General features: G+C 56.0%; 2 protein-coding genes, 1 long non-coding RNA gene and 1 other non-coding gene across 10 annotated transcripts; 2 read left to right on the plus strand and 2 right to left on the minus strand.

The window, feature by feature from the left end:
* The first annotated feature begins 483 nt into the window (after positions 1-483).
* Positions 484-557, plus strand: Trnan-guu (transfer RNA asparagine (anticodon GUU)). Its single transcript has one exon. It is a non-coding gene; the product is annotated as a tRNA-Asn (tRNA).
* A 3,009-nt stretch (positions 558-3,566) lies between these two features.
* Positions 3,567-14,177, plus strand: Pcgf2 (polycomb group ring finger 2). Of its 6 annotated transcripts, none has more exons than XM_052759090.1 (11): positions 3,567-3,679; positions 9,463-9,616; positions 10,106-10,202; positions 10,384-10,439; positions 10,526-10,576; positions 10,777-10,942; positions 11,036-11,090; positions 11,181-11,276; positions 11,928-12,008; positions 12,642-12,750; positions 13,710-14,177. In XM_052759090.1, exons 2-11 carry the CDS (start codon positions 9,505-9,507, stop codon positions 13,994-13,996), a joined length of 1,110 nt encoding a protein of 369 aa, XP_052615050.1. In that variant the 5' UTR covers positions 3,567-3,679; positions 9,463-9,504; the 3' UTR covers positions 13,997-14,177. The 6 variants fall into 6 exon arrangements, with proteins under 6 accessions (XP_052615050.1, XP_052615049.1, XP_052615051.1 ...); XM_052759089.1 differs by lacking the exon at positions 3,567-3,679 and adding an exon at positions 3,686-4,020; XM_052759091.1 differs by lacking the exon at positions 3,567-3,679 and adding an exon at positions 4,031-5,272.
* LOC128123101 (uncharacterized) lies at positions 7,295-10,097 on the minus strand. The gene is made up of 2 exons (XR_008222570.1): positions 9,550-10,097; positions 7,295-9,346 (listed from the first exon to the last, which is right to left on the minus strand). It is a non-coding gene; the product is annotated as an uncharacterized LOC128123101 (long non-coding RNA).
* Positions 14,178-14,377: 200 nt separating the features above from the next.
* Cisd3 (CDGSH iron sulfur domain 3) lies at positions 14,378-17,671 on the minus strand. 2 transcript variants are annotated; one of them, XM_052759096.1, is made up of 4 exons: positions 17,588-17,671; positions 17,262-17,294; positions 16,851-16,970; positions 14,378-14,745 (listed from the first exon to the last, which is right to left on the minus strand). In XM_052759096.1, exons 1-4 carry the CDS (start codon positions 17,651-17,653, stop codon positions 14,566-14,568), a joined length of 399 nt encoding a protein of 132 aa, XP_052615056.1. In that variant the 5' UTR covers positions 17,654-17,671; the 3' UTR covers positions 14,378-14,565. The 2 variants fall into 2 exon arrangements, with proteins under 2 accessions (XP_052615056.1, XP_052615055.1); XM_052759095.1 differs by lacking the exon at positions 17,588-17,671 and having other exon boundaries at positions 17,262-17,574.
* Positions 17,672-18,028: the final 357 nt, after the last annotated feature.

The following is an 18,028-nucleotide window of genomic DNA, read 5'->3' on the forward strand; positions in this document are numbered from 1 at the left end:
CCACTGGCAGCTGTATACCGAGGGCGCTCATTCATTGCAGAATGGGGAGCCGAGCGAGGTTTCGTGCTGCGAGGGTTCGGCTGCGGAGGGGAATTTTTTTGGGGGGTGAGCGGGGGGTTACAGGTTGTTCAGCTTTTGGAGTCCGTCACCCCCATTCCTACAGGTCGACTGACGTAGCCCAAAGTCTCCGTTCAAAAGAACGTCTACAAAAAGAACGTTCTGTGTCCATCCACATAGAAGTCACTAGCCGAGGATAGCCTGGGCCAGCCGTTCCGGGGCAACCCAGGTGGGACGTGCGTGTCCCCTCGCCTTCCCCTCCGGAATCCAACCCGCCTTGGTTCTCCGGCCACGGCTCCCGATCTTCGGGATCGGATTTCTTTGGCTGGAAAAGCTACTGTGACTGCTTGCGTTCATCGCTGCTCTTGCGCCATATCGCGGTCTCTCCTATTGACTCGGCTCTCTGCCTCACAAACAACTGTCACCGTCTCTGTGGCGCAATCGGTTAGCGCGTTCGGCTGTTAACCGAAAGGTTGGTGGTTCGAGCCCACCCAGGGACGGTCAAGTTTTTGAGTGCGCCCTTTTTAAAAAAAAAAAAAAATCACAAATGCTCAAAAGCCAAACTCTGTACCGAGAGTCATTGTGTTTAGAAATTCGTTGTGGTCAACGACAGGATTTCTCCTAACGACTCCCCACTGCCGATCACCACTCTTTCCCCCAATCTGGATTACAGAAAAGCCAAAAAACAGGTTTCTGTCTCGCTGCCATGTTTCACAATGCTTTTTTTCCCTAGGATTAAGAATGAATTTGCTGTGGAGTTTGGCCGGGCAGCTTTCCATTGTCTGTGTCAGTGGACGATATAAACGTGAAATAGTACATCTGTTCCAGAGGAAAGAGTCAGGAAAGAAATCTCGGGGGTAGAGGTGAAAGAGGAAAAACCTAGCTGTGATCTACAGAGAAAGGCATACAACGAGGGGGTCTAAGCAGACATAAGTAGGGGAGTAGGGTGAGATTGCCCCCAAAGAGAGGAAAAGAGAGCCATTAAGAAGAACGGGGAAATAGATGCAGAGACGGACAAAGGGTACTGTTTGCAGGAGGGACAAATGTAAAGGACACAGAGGTAAAGCTGTGCATGAAAGCAATGGCCATTGCCGCCACCATTTTAAAGGGGATCTCATCCTTCCATCGCTCTAGTATGCACTGGAGACAGTCCCTGCCTTGATGTCCCAGGTTCCTGCCCTTTGGGAACCTGATTTATGACTGGTAGTGACCCTCCCATGAGTAGTTATCAGCTAGAGCACAGGGTAGGATACAGACAACATGGAGGGAAGGAAGAGTTCCCGTTTGCAGAGGTGCATTGGTGTTGGTGGGCAGGAAGCCTCTACCTTCCTTGAGGAGAATGTGCAAGGGACTCTTTCAATCAGTTCTCTAGACACTTGGCTCAAAGGAAGTCTCTTCTGGACTCCCTCTCTGATGTTTACACACCCATATGCACAAGCCTAGACGACCACCTGGCCCTTCAAAAGGTGGAAGGAGAAGGGTCTTTTCAGGCATGCCCTCCTGGTCCTGCTGTCAAAACCCAGCCTACCTGCTCTGCCTAAAGCAATACTTGACATTGGCACGTGTCAGATGCTTCTCCATAGCTAATAGAATAAAGACAGAAAGACCAGAGAACTTCAGATGTGAGGATTGATTCTCCTAATAAACCAGAGAAGCTAACAATGTCCCAGCACAGATGATTTATTGACGTTTTAGTGGGCAGTGGGTCTTCGGCGTGCTCCTACTCTCCAGCGGTTTACTCTGGACTGGAACTTAATAGCTGCTTGAGGAGTAAATGGATACTCATTTAATAACCTTCCTGGGTGCCAGCGTTTGATGGAACCGAGATTTCCGACGCCCCTTCAGGTTTCTCTTGTTCAGGGACTTCTAGTGAGAGAATGTCAGAGACGGGGTCCCTGCGGAGGGACCCTTCGTGCTGGGCACTTGTGGTCGCTATCGCAGAGTCCAAGATGCCCAGACACACTGGCCCTGATGACAGTGGGCGTGTCTAACTCGAGCCCCCTTCCCACAGTAGCTTGCGAGCTCGTGGTACCCGATGTAGGGACTGGGAAGCAGGTGACCGATTCTCCCGGGGCCTCTCCCGCTCGCTCTGGGATCACCCGGTCTAGGCGGAAATTTCTCCCGCCCTTCCTCTCCACCCTCATTCGGCCAGCGCGGGCTGAGGGCTGAAACTGGTGGGGTCACTGGACGGCCAGCGTCCACAGGGCTCCTGGTAAGCCAGCCAGTGTGTAAAGCACTCAGTCCGGGGAGCCCCAACTTCGGGGCTGCTTTGGGCTTGGGACAAGGAGAGGAAGCGGGCGCTCCGAAGCTCCACAAAGAGTCATTCCCTGCTCGAGCCAACCTACCGTGCTGGCGCTTAAAGGCATGTCAGGCCGGATAATCGAGCTCTTTGGAGGGAAAGTCACAGTGGCCACCCCCTATAAATCAGAAGTAACGAATAAGCGAAATCGAGCGACCTAATGAGGCCCACGGTTCTCGTGGTAACGCAGAATCGATTCGCTTCCTCGGCGCCGTCTCTTCCAGCTCTCCTTCCTCCCCTGCCTGGTGCCGGGGCCGCTGGGGACCCGCGAGCAAGCGCTGGGTGGAGCCGAGGGTGACTGTCGGAGTCGGCTGGCACCGGCCGCCTTCGCGCTCGCCGGCTCCTCCGAGGCGGCCAGGGAGGCGCACCGGCGGCGAAAAGGCGCGCGTCCTCTCTCGACTCCTCGCTTCCTAGTGCGCCGGGGCCTCGCGAATTCGGCTAGTTATTGTGTCTCTGGCCCGGCGCCCGACTTCGTGTCGCGGGCTTGCTCTCCCCGCCCCGGATTGCGTTCCATTCTTCTCCGCCGGAGCACGCCGAGCGCGCCAGCCTCGGCCACAGCCAAGCCCCGCGGCCACCGTGCGCTCCTGGGGAGGTGCGGCGTCCCCCGGGGGGGAAGGGGGGCCCCCCACGCTCCGGGTCACCCACGCACTTAGGAATCTCAAGGGAATGTCAGCTGAAGTGAGTAAACCTCGCTCGGACGCGTGGCCGGCGGCGCCGTGTCCCCCGCCCCAGCGCCCTTTGGTGGCGGCGAGGCATCGGGTGCTGCGAGACACATTTCCGCCCAGTCTGCATCTCACCATTTTCCAAGCTCCCCAGCTAGAGTAGGGATCGCAGGGTCGGTGGGGGGGAGAGGGGGAGCACACTTAATTTAGGAGGAGGAAGTATCGTGGCTGGAGGTAACACAACAGGACCTTTCCTCCGGGTTCAAGGGGTCTCCTCGGATGCGAGGGGGTCTCGGGTTTGGGGGAAGCCCAGAGCACGGCAGTGGGGAGCAGCTGAGCTAGCCTCTCCCCCTCCTCTTTCCCTCTCTGCAAACATCCTGAAGGAATGAGGTCACGTGGGTGAGTAGTGGGCGGGACCTACTCTTGTCTGGAGGAAAAAAAGCCATTTTGTCGCCCCCCCCCCGCCCCTCCCCTCCCCTCTAGTCCCCTCCCCTCCCCACTCTCCCTCCCACCCCAAGCTGCTCTTACAAACTCCTTTCTTACCATAGGTTTCTCCCCTCCCGCCGACCGAGCGAGCGACAGGGCTGTGGCCCCCCTCCCCTCCCTTCCCTCCCTCCCTCCCATCCCCCCCTCCCCGAGACCCACCGGACCCCGAAGCCAGGTAAGCGGACGCCGACTCGCGCCTGCACCCTTGCTACCTCGTAAGCGTCTGGGGCTGGCGACCCGGGGCCGGTCCACCTTTCCCCGCAGACCCCAGTGGGAGCCGAGAGCCCCGGCCTGGCCTGCCGATCGCGTCCCCTTCCCGCCCCGCCAGCCGCTGTCCAAGCTCGCCCGGTCCGCCTTTCTTTCTCCCGTTCCCGGTCTCTCTCTCTCTCTCTCTTTTTTTTTTCCTTTCCTCCCTTCCAAGATGGCCGAAGTGGATTCCCCCTCTTAACGATTTGGCGTCTCCCTCGACCACCTCCTCTTTGTGCAGCAGCCCCCTGCTAAGACCCTGCTCGCGAGGTATCGAGGGGGAGGGTCCGGGCGGCCACGAGGGCTTTGGGGACACACGCCAGGGTGGGTGTCGCCCCCCCCCTCCGACCCCAGTGTCTCCACCAGCCGGAACAGACTGGGGCTCTGGCCGATCAGCCCCCCTTCGAGCCGGGCAAGGGTCGCCTCTCGCGTGGGCAGTGAGCGCGATAGACGCGCGAGGACTTGAGGCCCGGAGGAAGGGGACTTGGGTTTCTGGTGGCTGCGAGGCCGGGGGAGGGCGCCCTAACTGCTGGGGTCCGGATCCCGGGCACCTCCCCCAGAGGTCCCTTTCCCCAGTCCCGGTGCGAGGCGCCCCGCCCCCTCCCTGAACCACCTCGGCCGAGCTTTTCCTCTACCTCCCTCCTGGGGCCCCACCAAAGTTTGGCTCTAGGGAAGGAGGGAGTGGCCACTCGGTCACTGGGGTGCCTGATCCTTTGACCTGGGCTCCGGGGGAAGAAGCACGGGTGGAGGGGGTAGACTGGGAGCGCGGGGAGGTTTAGCATGCTTTCTCCTTTCACCAGCAGTGGCCAAGGGGTCTGATGAGCTGGCCCTTTTTCCACGGGGGAGGGGGGCAAATGGAAGCGGCTACTCTTTCTTCTCTGAGCCCTGGCGCGGCTAGCTCTGAAAGCTGGGGAACCCTTGGCCTGCAGACACCCCGCGCCCTTCCTGTCTCCCAGGGGCGTCTAGGCAAGCCCCCTCTTTTCCCTCCCCCACTCCCTGGGTCTACCCAAAATTGCTCTGCTTGGCTCGAGCGAGGAGGAGGGCGTGTATGTGTGAATTTAAATGTTTAAGTATATACAGGTGTTATCTCGAGTTTTCCCAGAGTCTTTTGTCTCTCAGAGCCCCCAGCCTTGCTCCCGCCATCCCCCATGCTGCCTCGGTCTCTCTTGGGCTCCCTCTCGCTGAGGGAGGGGCTTCTCTTAGCCAGCTCTCACGGTCCTGGGCCTCCCGCTCTGGACTTCTTGCAGTTGTACTGTTCCTGAAACTCATGACAACACTCCCCCACCCCCCACCCCGCCGACACACATCCCTATCCCTGCTCCAAGGTGTGTTATTACTGTAATCGGAGGAGCATAAAGCCAGCTCTGTTGCAGCGTTTTGGTGGAGAGGTTTTCCCAGGGGTTCCCCTGGTTTAAGGCTGGGGTTTGTGCACTTAGAGCTGTGTTCAGAATGTGAGCAGGAAACAGACGCTACGATCCAGTCCGGCTGTCGCCTGATTCTGTTCAAGTTGAAGTATTGGGAGGTGAGCAGGGGAGGGAAGATGACTCCGAGATCTGGTTGATGTGGCTGTTGCCATGGGAACGGAGAGAGCCTGAAGTGGAAGAGGTTACATATTGTACAGGTCAGATGTCAACTGTAGTCCGCCAGCCTCTGGCCCCAGAGCCGTGCTGGGGGGGAGGGGGGGCGGCGAGCTGCCTTTGTTGCTGGAAGACTTAAATTATAATTTACCCTGAGAAGGCCAGGGGTTCATAGAAGGTTAATCTTGGTGGTTCCGGTTTCAGGCAGGATGTGATGGGGTAGGTGGGAATGGTTTCTACATCTGTGGAGTGGGAGCCTGGCTCCAGTCTAGCTGTGCATGCGGTGGTGTGTGTCTGGCCAGAGTGTCTGTGTGCCTTGTGTGTGACCACCCTTATCTGGCTCTGGGCGCTGTGAATGTGAGAGGTGCAGGGGGTGTGTTTGGCTCTGGATCTGGGTGTCATGCAGTGTTGCCCTGGGTGTATTCTTTGGGTTTTTTGTTTTTTGGTTGGTTGGTTGGTTTTGTTTTTTTAAATTTTATCTTCAGGAGCTGAGTTGTGGGTAGAGGAGGCTTCCAGCCTTTTTCCAGGGTCAAAGGTTAGGAAAAGATGACATGAGAGAATCACAGTGTCCTAGTGCAGAATGCTGTGGCCCACATGTAAACACATGAGGTTTGCACAGTTGGGTCTATGAAGCAGGCCGGGGAACGAATGCTAGAAATTCATGTCTACACACTAGACTCTGGCTCACTCTGTTTCCATGGTGCCTCAGTTTCCCCATCTACACGGTGGAAGTGGTGTAGGCATTAGCTTCCTGCCCTTCTACCCACCGGCTCAGCTCTTCAGCTGAGTAAGGAGCACCCACTGGGCGCCAGCATATGAAAAGCGTTAGAACAGGAGGCAGGCAGATACTTGTCCGAGCATTGCCCCTGTTTCTGTGACCTTGGACAAGTCACACCTAAGCTTTTCATCTGTAAAACGAGGAGCCTGCATATCATGCTTTCAAAGATCACATAGACCTCTGCTAGTCAAAGGCTAGGGTGTGACCTTGAATGACCTCTCAGGGCCTGGGGCTTGATTTGATTTGGTGAACAAGCAAAGCTGTGTGGCTGGTGTCCCCGGGAGCAGCAGGACCCTCTTTCTGTGATGTCAGAGGCCAGCTCCTGCAGGAGAGAAGGAAGTCTGGTTCATTGGAGAGATGTGAGATGTCTGTCAGCGGGAGGCTGGGAGCATGGGAAGAGATTCAGATACAGATGAGCAAGGGGCTGGGTGCAGGTGCTGACCAAGCCCCTTTCCTGCCTGGGGCCACTGGGAGCCAGGAGCTTGGGCCAGGGAGAACAGATCCAGACTTCAGATAAAGACGTTGGGGGGTGGGGGGGGGGTTGGAGGGATGTAGTTGGTTCTGGCCTCTTCCTCAGCTCCAATGAGACCAGTTCCAAATGGCCTCCGCCCTTTTCTGCTTCTTGGGACCTATGTCTTTCACTTTTTCTTCGCCAGGCCCTTTGTCTCTCCCGCTGTCCCCTCCAGAGTGATGCGGTGCCTCATTCCTTGTCCCTCTTGTCCCCCCAGCACCACAGCCCCCTGCGTGGGGAGGATGGAACACAGGTCCTGATCAGGCAGGGAAGTGGGGAGGGGATGCCCTGGGGACTTGGATCTCCTGTTTACAGACACTCTTGGCACCTGCTGACAGGGCCCTGCAGGTATCCATGGCAATCCGGTGGGGAGCCAATCAGTGCCTCTCCCCACCCCCAGCACTAGCGGTGGCTTTCTGAGGCCCCTAGGGATGAGGATGGGGAACAGGGAGGCTCTCTGCTCCCAGGGGAGACAAGGAGCTTTTCAGTCCATGGCATCTCCTTCCCTTACTACTCTGAGCCCAGAAAGGGACCTGGGGGCTGCTCTTGTATGAAACCTCAAAATTGATGGGCTGAGTGGGGCTCCTGTGGCTTCTTAGAGACTGGTATCTATCCATTTGGAAAGAAAGTGAGCGTGTGACTGAAATGCCTGAGGCAGTGTGAAGAGCGCCTGTATTCGTGTGTGTGTGTGTGTGTGTGTGTGTGTGTGTGTGTGTGTGTGTGTGTGTATTGCATATGTGTACCAGGTGTGGGGGGTACTTACCCTAGCAGCCTAGCTTCCCTGGCTGGATCCGACTCGGATACAGTTTGCTTCTGTCTCGGTGTGTCTCCGGACACAGACACACACAACGCAAGCAAGCAGGCACATGAAGCACCGTTGGCCTCCCAGACAGCACGTCCACACGGTGGCTGTTACCCACGCTCAAAGAGACAGCCACTTGGAGTTTGTTCTGTCCTCTGGATGGTTGTAATAATATTTGGGCTGCTTGCCAGGGACTATGTTACCATGGAAACAACTAAACAGTAGAGTAGCCAGCAGGCTCTTAGAAATTGTGAAGGGGGACCCACGCAGGGAGGACCAGCTAGGGCCACCATGGGGGCAGAAACTTTGCAGGCCAGGGGTGGCCGCCTCGGGCTGCCTTGTTCACCCCTTCTTTTCTGCAACTCGGTGTCTGTCCCAAGTGTGGCCTTTGTGTCTCTCCATTTTTCCCAGTCTCTGGCCAGGTGCCCCGGGGCCTTATTGGCTGTTTGGGTCCTGGCCAGGCTCATCCTGGGGTCTCTATAGAAACTGCTGATCCTGGCTGTGAATTTCTTGTCCTAGAAAAGCCAGTGTGGTGGCTTTAGAAATCTTTCTGGAAAAGAAAGGAGGTTGTATGTTGTAAAGGTGCGGTTGGGGCTTGGCCAGCCTCTCAAGCCCAGCTCCTGGGCTTCTGCTCTGGGAGAGAAGGAAAGAGGCAGCCTCCTCCAGTCCAGAGCCAGAGTCAGCTTTGAAATGACCTTGGCCTGCTGGGGTCTGGCCAGGTGCATTGGAGAGCTGGGGACAGAGAATGCTCTCTGCCCAGTGTTGGCAGGGGTCTAGGGGAGCCTATGAACACAGGTGGCAGAAGTCACCAGGCTGGGGTGTGGTGGGATCCCAGTGGCACATGAAGCCATTCTGTGTGTTCATGAAAGTGGGTTCCTGGACCACGCGCGCACTGGAGAGCACTTAGTGCGCTTTGAGGGTGGGGGGTGGGGGCACCATGGAGTGGTTCTCACCACAGTGCAGTAAAGGTCTTTTTGCCAGGCTCTTACACTACCTGTAGAATCCAGTGCCAGGCTGGGCCTACAGCTTCTTCATAACATGGGACATAATGAAAACCAGCCTTAGGGTTCTCAGCTGGAAGTCCAAAGGGTCAGCGCATGGAGACATGCAAGGAGCTGTATGTGTCCGGGGACGTTAGAGGGACCTAGCCAAAAGGACAAGCGACAGGCCTGTGTCCCAGTACCTCTCAAGCAGGCTTCCCCATGACGAATCTCTCATTGACGGAGCAGCGTTAATTCATTCTTCATTTTGGTCTGTGAATTGAGTTGTCTGGACGATTTCTCATAGCTGTTAGTACTCGGTAAATATTTGACAACTTGAATGGATGTGGGTTGGAATCAGGAATATTGCTAAAATTTTTTATTGCATTTAGAGAGAGAGAGAGAGAGAGAGAGAGAGTGTGTGTGTGTGTGTGTGTGTGCGCAAAGGACAACTTGCAGCTATTTGGGTTTTTTTTTTTTCTCTTTCCATCGTGTGGGTCACAAGGCTTGGCTGCAAGCACCAGGTATGGTGAGCCCTCTCACAGGCCCATGTGTCCCAGGAAGATCTTTTCTAGGGGTTGGGGGAAGTTTCAAGTCAGGGTTTCTCTGTGTAGCTTTTGGAGCCTGTCCTGGAACTCTCTCTGTAGACCAGGCTGGCTTCGAACTCACAGAGATCTGCCTGTCTCTGCCTCCTGAGTGCTGGGCTTAAAGGCGTGCCATCCCACCCAGCTCCCAGGAAGATCTTCCATTTTCTTGCCCTCCCACATCCATCTTCAAGAGTTGGTTAGTGTTTCTTACGGTCTGACTTCAGTCCTTCTTGCTGCTTCTGAGATGGTCCACGACCTTGTTTCTCAAAGTGGGAGAAACCTCCTGAGCCCCCAACGCCCAGTGAACACTTAGAGGGAGACCCAGAGACAGCCAGCCTCAGACATGTGCCTGGTTCCTCATCTGAGACAGAAAAACAAGGGGGGGGGGGGGCGTCGGCTCAGGAGAGCTGTTGATTGAAGCGGTGTAGCTAAGTGGCTTAGGGTGGCTGGGTTTCTGATCCCATTTCTATTTCCCAGGGTGACACTTCCCAAGTCTCCTCAGTCCTAACCCCTGGCATCATGCATCGGACCACACGGATTAAAATCACAGAGCTGAATCCTCACCTCATGTGTGCCCTCTGTGGGGGCTATTTCATCGACGCCACCACCATTGTGGAGTGCTTGCATTCCTGTGAGTTGAGTACAGGGGTGCTCAGCTTGGGGAAACTGGAACACACAGCTCTTGCTGCCCTGGAGAGCAGACACTGGGTCACTGAGAAACTGCTAAGAAGGGACAAAGTGGGGGCAGTCCTGGGCCCAGAAGTTCATCCCAGGGACAGCATCAGAAACCTCCACTTTCCCTGGTATCTCTGGCTGGTTTGACCCCTGAAGACTTGGGGGTCACTCATCTGTGCTGTCGGATTGGTTCCAAGCGATCCAGCACTGGTGGGATGTCTTACCAGACTGGCTCAGAGGAGCCTGGGACTTGGTACACTTTGTTAGGCAGGACACCATCCTGCCTCACACAGAGACATAGGGCCTAAGGGTGGACAAGGCGCGGCAGGCCAGATGTGTGCATGCACCATGCCATGTGAGCAATCCTGAGCTACTGGGTCAAAGTGGGAAGGGAAGGCCTGGGCAGAAGGGGTTCTGACTGTCCTCTCTCTGTCCGCACCCCAAGTCTGCAAAACCTGCATCGTGCGCTACTTGGAGACCAACAAATATTGCCCCATGTGTGACGTCCAGGTCCATAAAACCCGACCACTGCTGAGCATCAGGTGGGCTTGTGTCCTCTTACCCTGCCTCCCGGTGGCTTCCGGCTTGACATTAGGCTAGGAAATACCAGACTGAGAACCTGCATGCCTGGGTGCTGGCTGTGAAAGGGCTACCAAGCTGATCCCTGGCTGCAGAGACGAAGGTACTGTGGCTGCTAACGTTTGTGTACCATTCTTTTCCCAGGTCAGACAAAACCCTCCAGGACATTGTCTACAAGTTGGTGCCTGGGCTTTTTAAAGGTATCACAAGCCCCTGCCTGTGCTGCCCAGCTAGCCTTCCCCCATTTCCTAATGGCTGCCCGCTCACGCCTGCCTCCTTCCTTTAGATGAGATGAAACGGCGGCGGGACTTCTATGCAGCATACCCCCTGACGGAGGGTGAGTGTCTTCACCTCACCACGGTCTGGTCTGGTTCCTGAAGCAGCAACCCGAGGGCCTAGGGCTGCCCCCCCCCCCCCCCCCGCTGTGAGGGTGGAGTGTACCAGCTTCGGCCCTCCCATCTCCCAGACCTCCCTGCTAGAGGGTGTTGTGCAGAGGGGGTGGAGCTCACCTCTGAGCCACCTGCTCCCGTTCCCTAGGTCCTCAGCCCCTTGCTCTATCTCTGACCAACCCCTCTGAGCTGTCTCCCTCTACAGTCCCCAATGGCTCCAACGAGGACCGGGGCGAGGTCCTAGAGCAGGAGAAGGGGGCTCTGGGCGATGATGAGATTGTCAGTCTTTCCATTGAGTTCTACGAAGGAGTCAGGCAAGTTCAACCCAAGCCATTTTCCCACCCTGGCTCATCCCCCATCAGATGTGCTCCAGCAACCCCTCCATCTTTCGCTTCTATCTCCTCCAGGGACCGAGAGGAGAAGAAGAGCCTCCTGGAGAATGGGGATGGGGACAAGGAGAAGGTGAGTGTTGGGGCCTTCCCAGGAGTGAGCTGTGAGCTGAGGGAGAGTGCCATGGAATAGACCTTCTCACTGGGACCTCTTCCCCCACAGACAGGGGTGCGTTTCCTGCGATGTCCAGCAGCCATGACGGTCATGCACCTTGCAAAGTTCCTCCGCAACAAAATGGATGTACCCAGCAAGTACAAGGTGAATGCCTCCGCCATCTCAGATATCAGGGGTCCGTCAGTGTGTCTGGTTGATGGGCATCACATAGTTCTACAGCTGGACCTGCAGGAACAGGCAGGCTAGCCCAACTGTTTAGGATAAGACAGTCTGTAATTGTTGTAGTTGGTGTGCAGAAGGCCCAAGACCAGGGAGGTGTGCGTGTCAAAACTGTCAGGCCTTCAAGAGGGCCAGGGAGCTGTAGGGACACAGACTGGCAAGCCCTATTGAACACAGCAACACAGGATCCCTTGTGGGTCTGATTCGGTTGACCCTGCTTCTTTGACAAGCTCCTAGATGCTGCTCCTGGAAAGGCCTCATTGAGCCTACACTTGGGGTCCGGAGACGGTAGGCATTGCTTCGTTCACTGGCGAGGTCAGATGCAGGGATGAGCCTATCAAACAGCTGCTCCTGTGGTTCCCTACGGGCCCTGGGTCAAGGGGTCCCCTTGACCTTGCTGGCTCTCTAGAGCCCTCCCCATCAGCAGGTTGGGGGACTTGGGACAGTTCCACAAGGGAAGTCACATATACAGTAGGGAGGGGTCTCCTGCAGTCCATCTTTCAGTTCACTCACATCCAACCTCCAAGACTCCCCGCCCTGGCAGTCAGGCCTCATGAAGTCCTTCCTTCCCTCCAGGTGGAGATCCTCTATGAAGATGAGCCCCTGAAGGAATATTACACCCTCATGGACATTGCCTACATCTACCCCTGGCGGAGGGTGAGCCTGTGAGCAGGTGGTACAAGGTGGGGGCAGTCCCGGGAAGGAGGTCCTACTGGGCCTGGCATGGTCTGTGGCCACAGTGACATGAGACACCCTCTTATGTCAGGTAGTTCATTCCTTGTCTCTGGAGCCAGGCCTGGGTGGCTCATCATACCAGGTCAGCTCTAGGCCATTTCTTTGTTTGTTTTGACATAGGGTCTCTCCCTGGCTGGCCTCAAACTTGGTATGAGGTCCAGGCTGGCCTCGAATTCACAGCAATCCTTCTGCCTCAGCCCCCTGAAGGCTGAGATTACTGGCATACCTACCACGTATCTCTTGCTGATGCCCTCCCCTGGCTGGTACCACCCAGCACTGTGGTGTATGATGTGGCCTTCTGCATCCTGTGGTCTTACAGCCCACCCTCACTGCCGACCCCTGCCGCCTCCGGCTCTGACGCCCTTCTTCCCTGGCTCTGTGTCTCTGTATTTGGCTGCTCTTCCTCTGCAGGCCCTCTCCTCGTCAAGGCTCAGACCTTCCCTTTGCTCCTGGTTGGGTCTTGGTTAGGTTGCAGGGATGGGGTGGCCCCTGGTGGGTCTTTCTGCTGACACTTATTCTTTTCTCTTATTGCTGGCCTCTTCCCCTTCACCACAGAATGGACCTCTCCCCCTGAAGTACCGTGTCCAGCCAGCCTGCAAGCGGCTCACCCTGCCCACAGTGCCCACTCCTTCAGAGGGCACCAACACCAGCGGAGCATCAGAGTGTGAGTCAGTCAGCGACAAGGCTCCCAGCCCTGCCACCCTTCCGGCCACCTCCTCCTCCTTGCCCAGCCCTGCGACCCCCTCCCATGGCTCTCCCAGCTCCCACGGCCCCCCAGCCACCCACCCTACCTCCCCCACTCCACCTTCGACTGCCGGTGGGACTACCACTGCTGCCAACGGGGGCACTTCGAACTGCCTGCAGACGCCATCCTCCACCAGCAGGGGGCGCAAGATGACTGTTAACGGAGCTCCTTGCCCCCCTTAACTTGAGGAAAGGGACCCTCTCCCTCAGCAGCCACCTCTCCCCTCCCTTCTACTTTTTCTCGGCCCCTTTTTCCACCTTTGACTTTCCCTGGTTCCTCCCATCTTCAGAGTGGGAGGTGGGTTTTATAAATAAATCTATCTATATATATAAATATATATATATGTACATAGGAAAAACCAAATATACATACTTATTTTCTATGGACCAACCAGATTAATTTAAATGCCACAGGAAACAAACTCTGTGTGTGTGTGTGTGTGTGTGTGTGTGTGTGTGTGTGTGTGTGTGTGTGTGTCTAGGGGGTCTTCTGTAGTTTGCTCTGCTCTTATGGGGCCGTTGGAAGTATGAAGGCCCTCTCCTGTGTTCCTTCTGCTTCCCAGGGCAGACAGAGGGCATGGTGGGTCTCCTAGCCGACTAGATATGGGGTCCGTTTCCACTGCTCCCCACCCCACCCATCTCTAAGCCCCCACTGTTGAATGTCCAGAGATTGCTAAGACAGTGCCTTTGACAAGTGTGGTTTGTCCCCTGGCTGTGAGGGTCGAGTGGCCATGGAGAAGGCATCTCCCTCACCTCTTTGGACAGTGGGAACCTTGTGCAAAGAATTGATAGTTCTACCTTTTTTTATACCCCCCCACCTCCTTTTTTTCTTCTTTCCTGTGTGTGGCCTTTGCATCATTTACCTTTGTGGAAGAGAAGATTCAGGCTATGGGGAGACCCCGGCCCTGCCAAGTCTATGTGTGACTCTCCTCCTGACCCACACTAGCAAGATGGAGGTGACACTCACTGGGGCCGAGAGTGGAGGGTTAGGATGGGTAAGCCCGGACAAGCACAGACTCCAGTCTGCTTCCCCAACCCTAGCTGAGGCCGAGCAGGGACAAGGCACAGGCATGCAGAAGCACAAGAAAATAAAGTGTAAGCTAACCCCCACTCTACCTAGTGGACCACCTATTAGGGGCAGACCTTGCCTACCTGGTTTTCCTTAAGTGTACATAGATGGATGGGGGGGCAGGGGGAGGGGGAGGACCAGGGTATTGGCTCAGGTATGTGAGGTCCTGAGCCCGTGGGTCTGTTTGCACCATGTCCCGAGTCTGAGGTCCTGTGACTGTACCCTCCTGTCCTGGTCATTTGTATCTCTTGGTTTTGTAATAAACGCTGCATACTCTCTTGAGCTTGTCATTCTTTGGGGCAGAGGGAGAAGGAGGAGGAGGAGGGAGGAGGGAAGAGGTGCTCCCTACCCCTACTAAGCCGACTGGAGTGGATCTGAACTGCTCCACTTAGGCCACCGGATACTCTCTGCCTCCACAGATCCAACTCTAGCAGGAGGCACTGTGAGCCTTGCCAGTGACCACAGGCACACTCAGAGGGTGGGTCGCATTGTTTAATGACAGTTTACCAGGTGTTGAGCCAGGGGCCTGCTCTCAACTGCACTATAGGAGATTACAGGTTTTTCAGGGAACAGTTGCTAAAAACTTGGTCTTTGGATGTTCCCTTCTGTGGCACTGTTGGCTCCACAGAGGGGAAGGCTGCAGGAGGCGGGGAGCCGCAGTACTCCTCAGAGTGGGGAGCCCACCTCCGCCTTCTGTACCTGCTCACTCTTGTGGGTACCATCGCAGTAAGGAGGACGCTGGGTGGCCTTGCAGGTACATAGGGCCACTGTGCGGGTCTCTTGGGCCTTGAACTTGAGTGGCCAAAGGCCAGTGTGCTGGAAGAAGTGGGAGCCGTCACAGAAGGGCTGATGGGAGAAAAAGAAGAGGGATGGGGTAGGAGGAGAGTTGACCACCGTTAGCCCTGCATCTGGGGGTCACGGCAAGACTGCCGTGAAGAAATGATGGTCACTGTACAGTTATTACAAGTATTCTTCATTGCTCACCTTTGGGAAACCCAGAAGGCCCCAGGACAGTTTGCAAAGGGAACTGGGCCTCAGTGAGAGGCAATGTTAATACAAACAAGGTTGGAGTTTTTTGTTGTCTCTTACATTTTTAAAATTTGGGGTGTGTGTGTGTGGGTGTGTGTGTGCAGGCATGGGCTTGTGCACTCACAGAAGTCACAGAGCAACTGTGGGGAGTTGGTTTTATCCTTCTACCCTGTGCGCCCAGGGGGGTCACACAAGTCAGCAAGGTGGTGTGACAAGTGTCTTGAACCACTGAGCATTAGCAGTCCCATTCTTTTGTTTTTAGATAAGTTCTCATGTAACGTAGGCCTACCTGGAACAGGCTATATTGCCTGAAGATGACCTTTGAACTCCTATCCTCCTGCCTCTGCCTTCCAAGTGCTAGGACTACAGGTGTGTGTCATCACACCCTGTGGGAGACCTGCTCCCACTTTCACCCCAGGGTACTCTTGGGGAGAGAGAAGTGAAAAATATTTAGATAGACTATGGAGGGAGAGAGACAGAAACACAGGATAGCCTCAGGAGGGCCTGGATCAAAACCCACCGACCCCTTCTGTCTCTTCAAAGGGGCTTTTAAAGGAATGCCAAGGGGTGGAGCAAAAGACCTCCCCCCAGCACAGCCAAGTGCAGACACTTCCAAACACCCGATGACCATGCCCGTGGTCAAGCCATCCCCTAATGCAGCCCTGCTGTGTAAAGCAAGCTCAGATCTCACTAGAAACCTCTGTGGACCCCAACGACACCGTTGATTCCGTGCTGGGGATAGACTCCAGGGCTTCTGTGTACAACAGACAAACATTCTATCAACTCAGCTATAGCCACAACCCTCCATTTTGTTTTGTTTTGTTTTGAATGGCTGAGTGAACCCCCACTGACTCATGAAAGTGACATTCTTCTCAATGGTCACCAGGGTGAGAGAGAGCCCAGCAGCCCAGTGCCTTTCCAGAGTGGGGTCAGTCTTGAGTGGGTCCAGAAAACAACAACAAGGATGTGTCTTTGACAACCTGCCTGCCTGGGGTAGCATTATTAATGTGTGTACCATGTCCCTCCCAAGATGCCTTCAAAGCAGGATGATGAAGACTGAGGCCCAAAGAGAGGAGAGGCTTTGTTAGGGGCAGAAATGGAGGAGACAGACCAGCACCCTGCCTAAAGGGCATGGCACCTGCCCCACCCCAGTCCTCTGGCTGGCATGCCCTTGAAACTGCCCCACCCTCTGGAATATCTGTTCAAAGGCCACACAACAAATCTATGGTAAAGTAAGCCGTGGGATCTGGGTTTCTCATACCAGTCACACAGCATGGAGAACAGTGCAGAGCTCTCCAGAGAGAGAGAGGTTCCTGCTACAATGCAGGATGGCATTAAAAGGCACCAGGCAAACAGAAGTCACATCCAAGGGGAGCAGAGCATGACGAGACCTAGGGAGGGACACTGAGGAAGACAGGGCAGAACCTTCCCAGCTGTGAGGTCCAAAGCCTGGCACATGGGCAGAGATGCTGCCTACGAGGTGGAGGGAGAAAGACAAGTCCTTGGTGCCCAGGAGCTGGAGAACAGGGGTGCAGAGGGAGACGGGACTGCAAGGACAGAAGCCAGTTACAGCACTGGCAGTTAACTGAAGGGCCATCTTCCACGGCTCTGCTTTGAACGCTTCCTGGGAGGGACGTGATGGACACACTGTGAGCTGGTCTTCTGCTACCAAGCCCCCACATTGTATCTCGGGTATATACAGAAAGAAAGGAAATATGGATGGGCTGAAAGTTCCCGGGATGGACCATGCTGACTCCAAGTGGGGGTGGGGGTGAGGGGTGGAGATGGGGGTGTGTGTCGGATCTCCCATCCAAGTACTAACCAGGTTTAACCCTGCTTAGCTTCTGAGGTCAGGCTTGTTCAGGGTGGTAGGACGATAGAGCTGTGTCGCATCTAAGTGAAAGGCCACAGGAATGACTTACTTGCTTCTTGCTTCGGCCACATACACACCATCTGTAGGTTTTCCCGGCAACAAGCTCCAACCTGATCGGTGTTTTCTGTGCCACCACGGGCTTGGCTGGGTCTTTGGGGAACCATCGGGCCTAGGGCCAGGGAAGAGAAGAGGCTCGGGGTCATCCCAAGCCTTGGAAGTAGTGCAAGTTTGCATGATCCCTGCTACTTTCTTCAAACCTTGGGGATGGGCTTATCAAGTGGCTGTCCTCGCCTCGGTCCAGAAGCCTGGCTCCTTGCCCTCTGCCCTCAGCCCCACAAAACTTTTCCTAGCGCCTGCTGGGGGCAGGGGTGTCCCCTGTCGCTGTCTTCGATGTAGCCCTGAAATCAGGGGAAGTGATGGGACTTGTGTGCAGAGAGAAGGCGGCATTCGGTGTACTCACCAGCCAAGAGGAGATTTCCCGCCTCTGGCACAGCTTCGACAAGGCAGGCCGGCAGATGTGATTTGGAAATAGAAAAATAAAATCAGTGGAGAAGGGAGGACGCCGGAAGCCCATCTGGGAAGGAAAAGACCACAGGCTAAGGGGTCGTGGGAGCGACAAAAGGGTTGGGAAAAGGGTCGCAGCAGAGGCAGGTCTTGGCATCCACTCGATGCTCCCACAGGAAAAAGGACTGCCCCGAGGGGACGCAGGGCCGAGGGGCGGAGTCTGGCCCTGGCCGGGGGAGGCGGGGCTGAACGGCCCGGGGTCATCCGAGAGAGGACGCTCACCGAGGCTCCGCGCATGACCACAGCGTGAAGGCTCGTCCCCACGCCGCGCACGGCCGCTCTGCGCATGGCCGCGTCCGGGTCGCCACCCTCTCCGCCCCGCCCCCTCCCCCCTCCCGGAAGACGCCGCCCGGCCGGCCCCGCGCAGGAGGGGCAGGCAGCGCAGCCCTGGAGCCGGCAGGTGCCGCCCTGGCCCTGGGAGTCCAAGGCAGTGAGTGTGTTCAAGAGCGCACGCAGGGTGGGGATCGATCAGCCGGCAGGGCTCCGGTGTCCGCATCTTCACCTGCACCGCATATTCTGTGACTTCCGGTTTGAACTGCTCCTCCAAGTACTTAAAAAGGGGTCATTGACCATACATATCCGTCCTCCTCCTCCCACAGGCCCCCATAGTTGGCAGCCCATCTCCCTCCCTTCAGTGAAGCCAGACAAAGCAAGGTCTCTTTG

This window comes from Peromyscus californicus, unplaced genomic scaffold (assembly GCF_007827085.1).
Source record: "Peromyscus californicus insignis strain IS unplaced genomic scaffold, ASM782708v3 Scaffold_3__1_contigs__length_106647218, whole genome shotgun sequence".
Lineage (NCBI taxonomy): Eukaryota > Metazoa > Chordata > Mammalia > Rodentia > Cricetidae > Peromyscus > Peromyscus californicus.

What these genes read in the sequence shown, in the direction of transcription:
- Cisd3 (XM_052759095.1), bottom strand. Translation starts at nt 17,462, where the DNA reads ATGCCAAGACCTGCCTCTGCTGCGACCCTTTTCCCAACCCTTTTGTCG. An exon ending in GGGAAATCTCCTCTTGGCTG is followed by an intron (nt 16,971 to 17,261) that starts GTGAGTACACCG and finishes CCCTGGCCCTAG; the next exon opens with GCCCGATGGTTCCCCAAAGA. An exon ending in GTGGCCGAAGCAAGAAGCAA is followed by an intron (nt 14,746 to 16,850) that starts GTAAGTCATTCC and finishes TTCTCCCATCAG; the next exon opens with CCCTTCTGTGACGGCTCCCA.
- Pcgf2 (XM_052759090.1), top strand. Translation starts at nt 9,505, where the DNA reads ATGCATCGGACCACACGGATTAAAATCACAGAGCTGAATCCTCACCTC. An exon ending in CGACCACTGCTGAGCATCAG is followed by an intron (nt 10,203 to 10,383) that starts GTGGGCTTGTGT and finishes TTCTTTTCCCAG; the next exon opens with GTCAGACAAAACCCTCCAGG. An exon ending in GGGATGGGGACAAGGAGAAG is followed by an intron (nt 11,091 to 11,180) that starts GTGAGTGTTGGG and finishes CTTCCCCCACAG; the next exon opens with ACAGGGGTGCGTTTCCTGCG.